The 8,766-nt window shown below is 49.9% G+C and overlaps 1 protein-coding gene across 1 annotated transcript; it reads right to left on the reverse strand.

Annotated features, from left to right (window-relative positions):
- LOC127584447 (cytochrome c oxidase subunit 5B, mitochondrial-like) lies at positions 1–8,244 on the reverse strand. Its single transcript, XM_052041265.1, has 4 exons — positions 8,078–8,244; positions 1,514–1,584; positions 892–991; positions 1–223 (listed from the first exon to the last, which is right to left on the reverse strand). Exons 1-4 carry the CDS (start codon positions 8,205–8,207, stop codon positions 117–119), a joined length of 408 nt encoding a protein of 135 aa, XP_051897225.1. The 5' UTR covers positions 8,208–8,244; the 3' UTR covers positions 1–116.
- Positions 8,245–8,766: the final 522 nt, after the last annotated feature.

Genomic DNA, 8,766 nt, shown 5'->3' on the forward strand with positions numbered 1-8,766 from the left:
TGTGGATATATGATTCATTTAATATTTTATACTTCTGTAAACAATACAGTACACCAAGTGGGCAGATGCCCAAGGAGTGATAAACATTGGGTCCCAAACCATGAAGTAAGATTCATTCAGTGTTCGTGAGGTACAAGCTTGTAATGAGCCCCACAGGATGGACAGCGCTGGGCCTGGCCCTCATGAAGCCAGAACCAGATGACTGCAGTGTTGTCCTCCTCACCTGCAGAAACAAAGCTCTGTTAATTGTCTACTCCTGTTCAGATGAAGATTATGATATTCACTAGGGTTGTCATATAACAAATTGTACATATAACAAAAGCACAACAAAATGGAGATTGATAGAAAATGCATTATCTTAATAAGCTATAATTTAAAATTGTCCTGTTCAAATCCCTCTGTGGCTTGCCTGCATCTCTCTAACCTCCAGCAGTCCTATAATCCTCAAATCTGTGCACCATTCTCTCCACTGTCAGAGGGTGGATATGCCCAGTGCTAAGCTCATACAATCAAGACTTTTTGGGGTGAACTAATGTTGAGAGGAGAGAAGCAAGGAGCCAGCTTTCCAGCTGATCAGGACATGATGATCCAATTTGAGCTGAAATTAGTTTCTGTGCCTTTTTGGGGGAGGGGAGGGGAGGGGGCAGGTGGTGGTGGTAGAGGGAAGAGTTGCAGTGAAAGGACACAAAGATACTGTGTGGAACAGTTATCCTCCATGCAGGCTGCTGACAGTGAACTCGATGCCAAATTAGTTCAGCTGCAGTAGTGGTTCCTGGTGACAATGGAGTGTCGCTCATGTTCTCAGATCCAAAGCATACAGCCACCCTCAACACAACTTGCAAACACTTTAATCACATCCATCAACAGAAATGAATTGACAATGTTACTTACACACACAGCCCACGAGCCTCTTGTTGGTAATTGATGGGACAATGTGAGGATCACTCTTCGTCCCAGCATACTCCTTTGGTTTCAGCACATTGTATGGATCCTGAAGGAAAAGACAGGACCTAGTCACCACCTGCACTGCAGTGCCATTTCACTATTTTTAGGTCAGTGAGGCTGAGAGTCTGTTTCAATGCAAAGGCAGTAGCATACTTGCACTAGGCAGTGAACCTTCACTGGGTTTACACACAAGCTGTAGCTAGAAGTGAGAAATAGAAGGTAACGCAGAACAAAACTTCCTGTAGATCACACTGAAAGGAACTGGACCTGAGACAAGGCCCTGACAATGTGAACAGGAATGTTCAAGGACACATCCCAGGCACCAGCCAAGCTGATCCAAGATAAATCCAATCAGCAGAGTGGGGCAAGTGTGAAGGATCTGTGACCATCAGGTAACTTCAGCAATATCCCACCTGTCTCACTCACCCAGAACCACTGATCTACAGGGCCAGTCCACCACCACCCAACCTCCCAGCTGCACTATATATGCCAGGCTCCTCCATCGCTACCCTGGACTGTTCTACGCTACCAGTCACTATACGGAAAACTGCCAGAATTCCTTACATACCTTCCCAGTTTTCATTGCCTGCATGATTATTTTTTCCAATCCTGTTGCCTGTTCTTCATCAGTAGGAATACCTGCAGTTCAAAGAGGGGAAAGTATGTCAAAAGGTCAGTAACTATGTTCAGTCAGCACAGGGATGGTGAGGCAGGTGGTGCCCAAGGTCTTGATCACAGAGCAAGTGCAACCTCTCAGTCAAACCACACCCCTTCAAGCAATTCAGAATAAAGGAAAAACACCCCTTCAATATTAATACTACAATGCCTCAGAATGAGAGATAGGCATCAGGTCCGAACTGCCTCTGCCTTAACTAATTTTGAATTCACAATCATCATTTAGCTCACATTGCCATGTGCTATAAGATGTGACTGCTCCTGAGAGTCCTTAAGTGAAAATTCTCATCATGTCCATGTTATCAAACACTTTTCTGATGGCTTTCCTCAAAGAAATCGGTTTTTAAAAGGCCACCATTATATATCTCCTCCATTCCAGATTGTGCAAGTGTCCATGATTTTCAGAGTAATTATTGTAACCAAACCATTGCAATGCTGGTAAAATTGTAGCATTTCCTTTCTAAGGGTTAGGAGAACAGTTGCTGGAACTTAGCAATCTTTTCCCCATTCCCACCAACATGATTTTGGAAGCTTGGCCTTGCCTCACCTCATTCTAATATAGATTGGTAAATTTTAAACTCAGCTTAAAGCCTCAGGGAGGTTGAAATAACTCAGCAATCAAAGATTGGTTATCCTCAGTTCAACCAACACCAACTGTATCAATGACTGAATTATAAAAGGTTTTGTTCCGTCCTAGCATTTCAGCCAAAGCAAGGAAACACTAGCTGTGATCTCATTAACCCCCAAGCTCAACCAATCCTGGGGTCAGAAGCCCCAACCCAGCAAGAGCAGGCTGTGCAAAGGAAACAGCCAGTGATGTTCTCTGCTCTCATGTGGCTCTTTTCAATGTGGGTCCCAGGAACATCCTCCAATGGGCAGTGGCAACCTCCAGACTTGCCTTTCCATGTCAACAGAGGAGTCAAATGCACACACAAGGAAAAGAGACCCAATTGCTCCTTTACCTGACCTCACCTTCAGTCAGTTGTAGAACCTGGCATGCCACACTGCTCCATTTGTTAGCACTAACACCAAGTTAAGGCTGGCTATTTTAGAAGCTTGACAAAATGCAGCAGTACATAAAACAGAGCCATAGCATGAGGATTATAGCATCAGTGGTGCAGGGATTACCACCAAATTAGCAATCCAGAAGCAAATACAATTTGCATCATGACAGCTGTGAAAATTAGTTAATTAAATCTCCCAAAAAAATAAGCAGTTTCAGTAATGACCACGAGACCACCAAACCCATCTGGTTCACCAGTGTTCTTCAGGGAAAGGAATCCACTGCTTCTACCTGGTCCAGCAACTCCTTACCCACAGCAACGTGATCGACTCTGAATTGTCCTCAAACTGCCCAACACCTCACCAGAAGTGCAAAGGTCAGAGCACCCAGCATCAACCCAGGCACCAGATTTGGTCCCTACCAAGTCAACCCCTTACAAGTTCAGACACCTATAACCTCTGACCCAGCAATTTGTCACACAGAACATTGTTATTACTCACAGCCAACATGCCAGACTCCTTCACAATTCTTGAGTACAACTTGAGGGGGATAAACCCACCATAAAGGCTGGTACAGTTGGGACAGTGGTCCAGTGAACCCTCAATATTAACTCACACCCCAAGATGTCTCCTGCCTTTAGATGAAATTTGGACAAAAACTTCTTATTAACCATCTATCATCCTCCCTCAGCTGATGGGTAATAATTAATGTTGAACAACACTTTGAAGCAGCACCGAGAGTATTCAGGTGAGGAACCAATTTACGTCACCAAGTGTGGCTCAGACAGACCACCAGTGCACAACTGGCCACGTGCCAAAAGCAAGTTGCCAGAATAGGTCTGTAGCCTGTGGTGAGTGAACTTACAAGGGAAGTCTACTTGACCTCATACTTACTAATCTACTTGCTACAGATGTACTTCACAGAATGAGTGACCACCTCACAGCCCTTGTGGAGATACGTCCCAACTCCACATATCCACCAGGTCGGGGGGCACAACCACAGTAAACGTGATGCATTCAGAAGATATCCGAGGTGCACATAACTGTGCTTCCACAGGCACTGTGGACTAACAACAGCACAACTGTTTTCCACCACAATCACTAACCTTATAGACCAGCATATCCCTTGCCTCCCATTACTATCAAATCACAGGACTAACCCTGGTTCAATGGGTGCACCAGATACCCAAAGATGAGGTGCCATCCTTGCAAGGATTCCCAGTTCTACATGCATACTAAACAGCAAAAGCAGCATGCAACAGACCAAGTTAAGTGATCCAAACACCAAAGCTCTGCAGTCTTACCACATCTAGCTGTAGATGATGGTGGACAATTATACAAGAGGCGGTAGCAGCTCCAAAGAAATCTTCATCTTCAAGAATGTACAGTACAGCATGGAAGTAGCAAGGACAAGATGAAGCCTTTCCAACCATGTTTAGCCGGAAGTGCTGTGGAGGATATCCATATCAATTTCTTCCTGATGGCTCCACCATCACAGAAGAGTCACCAGTCAGTTCCATATGATGGAAAGAAATGCTGAGCACTGGCTGAGAACAATGAATGGAATGGGAACTGAGAATGACCCAGCTGTAATGCTAGATTTATGCTCCAGAATTAACTGTGATCTATCCAAGCTGTTCCAGTATAGTTACAACACTGGTATTTGACAATATGTGACTTTGCCCAGGCTTGTCCTGTCCACAAAAGCAGAAATTGGACTAGTTACTGCCCAATTGGTCTTACCACAACCATCAGCAAAATGATGCAAATATTGACAACAGTGCCATCAAAAAAGCACGCACTTAACAATTACTTTTTCACCAGAACCACTTGGCTCCATATCTCATCACAGCCTTGGTCCAAGCATGGAACAATGAACTCAATTCAAGAGGTGGCATGGGAGTGACTGCCCTTAACATCGAGGCAGCATTTCACAGAGTGTGGCATCAAGCAGCCCAACAGTCATTTAGTCCTGGGAACACTCAAGTCAACGGGCATTCCTCAAAGGAACATGGTTGCAGTGTTGGTGGTCAATCATACAAGCCCTAGGTCATTGCTGCAGATTCAGTACAATATCCAAGGCTCCCCAAACTAGCTGCTTTATCAATGACCTTTTGCTGTAGGTGGTGCAACATCCAATTTCATTCACATTTCTCAGAAAGTGAATCAGATCATGCCTGAATACATTAACCCCAGACAGCAGAAACACAAATGGGAGGAAACATTTGCACCACACAAGTGCCAGGTAATGACCAACTTCAACATGAGTCTCAAATCCTACCATTGACACACAATAGCATTACCGTCACCAATATATATAATGGGCAGAAAGTCAGAAGGCTGAAATTAATAAAGGGAAAAGTTTATACACATGGCTTGGACGAAGAAAGGCACTAAAGGTACAGTTAATAAAATAGAAATATAGGAACAGATAGTGAAGAGCCTCTGCAGATATTTAAGACCGTTCAAGTGGGCACATGATTTAAACAGCCATTTTGCAACAGTCTTCACCATAAAGGGTGACTAATATCCCAAAATAGCTGTAAATTGGGAACTGGAAGGTAGGGACAGAGACAAACTACAATTGCCAGGGGAGCTGTGGGCTGACAAACCTCCAGGATAGGACTTCATTCTAGGGTCTTAAAGCCTGCCAGTGAGACAGCTGATGCATTCATTATAATTTTCCAAAATCACCTAGATCCAGGAAAGGTCCCATTACACTGGAAAATAGCAAATGTAACCTCTTTATTCAAAAAGGGAGGGAGACAGAAAGCAGGCAACTACGGGCCAGTTAGCTTAACATCAGTACTGTACTTAAAAGAAATCAAAGCAAAAACATCATGGCTTTGTGAAAGGGCAATCAATTTTAACCAATTTAAAACCCTTCGAAGTAACAAGCTGTGGATAAAGGAGACCAATAGGTGCACAATACCAAAGATTTCCATTTGATAAGGTGCCACAAAGGTTATTGCAGAAAAAAGCTCATGGTATAAGAGGTAATATGTTGGTGTGGATAGATGATTGAATAGCTAGCCGAAAACATTAGGCAAAGAAGGGTCTTTTCCCGGTTAGCAAGATGTGCGCCATTGGAGTTGGGCCTTCATATAAATGACAGATGAAGGAAGACACTAAAGGAATGGGTGATGGATTTGCTGATGACACAAATGTCAGTAGAAAAGTAAGCTGCAAGGAGGACATTAGGGGACTACAAAGGGATAGAGACAGATGGAATGAGAGGGCAAGGACCTGGCAAAGGGAGTTTGTAACAAAATGTGAAATTGTCCATTTTGGCTGGAAAATCAAAAGCATATTACCTGCAAGATAACAGATTGCAGAGTTTTGAGATGCAGAGGAAGATGGGTGGCCTACTGCACAATTTGCTATGGCAGGTATGTAGGTAGAGAAGTAATTAGGAAAGCTGACAATTATTATTTAATCGCATGGCAAAATGAATACAAAAGTAGGGAGGCTGTGCTTCAGCTGTACAGGGACCACATCTAGGATAATGCATGCAGTATTGTTCTCTTTAAAGATTTTAATGTATTATAAAGAACTCAGGTTTACTAAATGGGCAGATGGTCTTATGAGGAACAGTCGACCCACTGCTGTGTGTAAGAGAGAGGACTAGATTGAAACATTCCTAGTGGTATAACAGAATTGGTGTGGAGAGGATGCTTCCTCTTTTGGGAGAACATTGAACTAAAGATTACTGTGTAGAAACCTGCCAGCACCCATTTAGATTGGCAAGTCAAATTTTATTTTCCTTCAAAGGACTGAGAGACGTCAGAACACTCTTCATCAAAGTGCAGTGGAGGCAGGGCTTGTGAATATTTGGGGCGGTGGTTGACAGATTCTTGAAAAGGAAAAGAAAAGGTACTGCAAGAAGACAGTATTAGAGTTGAAATCATAATCAGATCAGCTATGGTGTTAAGTGTCAGAGCCAGCCCAAGGAGCTGAGGGATCTTATCCTACTTCCCCAACCTCTCACCCCTCAGAATCTACAATCAGACCCCCCTCCACAGCCCGCATTCCATGCACCCTTCCCCCACAGCCCCCCTCCAGTCACACCCTACCGAATCTCCTGTGCCCCTCATAACCCCTCCCCTCCCAGCCCCCACCCTCTGTCCAACCATCCCATATCCCCATGTGCCCCGTCTCCCCCTTCCATCCCCCCATGTGCCCCTGCCTCCGTCCCCCTCTCCCCTTCCCCACCCTGTGTCCCCCCTCCCCACCCCTGCCCCCCTTCATGTCCCCCACTCTCCTCTCCTCCCCCTGTCCCCCCCTCCCCTCCCCTCCGTCCCCCCCGTCCCCCCTCCCCTCCCCTCCGTCCCCCCCTCCCCCCCCGTCCCCCTCCCTCCCCTCCGTCCCCCCCTCCCCCTCCCCTCCCCCCCTCCCCCCTCCCCTCCGTCCCCCCTCCCCCCCCGTCCCCCCCCTCCCCCCTCCCCTCCCCTCCGTCCCCCCTCCCCTCCCCCAGTCCCCCCCCTCCCCCCTCCCCTCCCCCCCGTTCCCCCCCTCCCCCTCCCCTCCCATCCGTCCCCCCCTCCTCCCCCCTCACCCCCCCCCTCCCCCTCCCCTCCCCCCCGTCCCCCCCTCCCCCCTCCCCTCCCCCCCGTGTCCCCCCCTCCCCCTCCCCCCCCGTCCCCCCCTCCCTCCCCCTCCCCTCCCCCCCGTCCCCCCCTCCCCCCTCCCTCCCCCCCGTGTCCCCCCTCCCCTCCCGCCCCGTCCCCCCCTCCCCCCTCCCCCTCCCTCCCCCCGTGTCCACCCTCCCCTCCCCCCCGTCCCCCCCCTCCCGCCCTCCCCTCCCCCCCTATGTCCCCCCTCCCTCCCCCCCGTCCCCCCCCCCCGCCCCTCCTCCCCGTCCCGTCCCCTCCTCCCCGTCCCCCCCTCCCCTCCCCTTCCCCCAGTCCCCCCTCTCCCCGTCCCCCCCTTCCCCTCCACGTCCCCCCCCGTCCCTCCCTCCCCTCCCCCCCTCCCCTCCGTCCCCCCTCCCCTCCCCTCCCCGTCCCCCCGTCCCTCCCTTCCCCTCCCTTCCCCGTCCCCTTCCCCTTCCCCCTCCCCTCCCTTCCCCTCCCTTCCCCGTCCCCTCATCCCCTCCCCTCCCCGTCCCCCTCCCCTCCCCTCATCCCCTCCCCTCCCTTCCCCGTCCCCCTCCCCTCCCCTCATCCCCTCCCCTCCCTTCCCCGTCCCCCTCCCCTCATCCCCTCCCCTCCCTTCCCCGTCCCCCTCCCCTCCCCTCATCCCTCCCCTCCCTTCCCTTCCCCCTCCCCTCATCCCCTCCCTCCACTCCCTTCCCCGTCCCCCTCCCCTCATCCCCCTCCCCTCCCCTCATCCCCCTCCCCTCCCCTCATCCCCTCCCCTCCCCTCCCCTCATCCCCGGGGCGGTTCCTCTCCAGTTTCCGGCTAATGACCTTCAGGCCTAGGCCTAGGCTCCGGCCACCTTTCCCTTCTCACTTACCGCCAGAGGCTAGCCCCCGGCCGGGGGCGCGGCCCATCCCCAAGGCAGAGCCGGGAGCTCGAGTAGCCACCAGCCCCAGGCCCCGGCGCCCGCCGAGCAAACCGAACACCGCTGCCGCCCGCGCCGCCATCTTCCCTTCCCCTCACCAGCGCCGCCCCACGTGACTAATACCGCCCCCACGTGACCAGCCCGGCGCCCGCCTTCCCCCGAGCGCCGCCCATTGGCTGTGATTGTAAATTGTAATATAAAAATTGTATAATTTATGTTTACATTTTTCTTGTGAATGCTGTTTACGTGATGCTGTGTGCCTGTGATGCTGCTGCAAGTGCACATGACAATAAACTCGACATTCTTGTTTTGCATCATGGTTTGGGACGGTATCTGCTCAACCCAAGACCGCAAGAAACTGCAGAGAGTTGTGGACACAGCCCAGCACATCACAGGCACCAGCCTCCCCTCCATGGACTCTGTCTACACCTCTCGTTGCTTTGGTAAAGCAGCCAACACAACCAAAGACCCCACCCTCTCCTTTCTCTCATCAGGCAGAAGATACAAAAGCCTGAAAGCACGTATCACCAGGCTCAAGGACAGCTTCAATCCCGCTGTTATAAGACTATCGAACGGTTTCCTAGTACGATAGTTCCTACCTTGTCGTGGCCTTGCATCTTATTGTCTGCCTGCACTGCACT

The sequence above is a fragment of the Pristis pectinata genome, chromosome 29 (assembly GCF_009764475.1).
Source record: "Pristis pectinata isolate sPriPec2 chromosome 29, sPriPec2.1.pri, whole genome shotgun sequence".
NCBI classification, from domain to species: Eukaryota; Metazoa; Chordata; class Chondrichthyes; order Rhinopristiformes; family Pristidae; genus Pristis; species Pristis pectinata.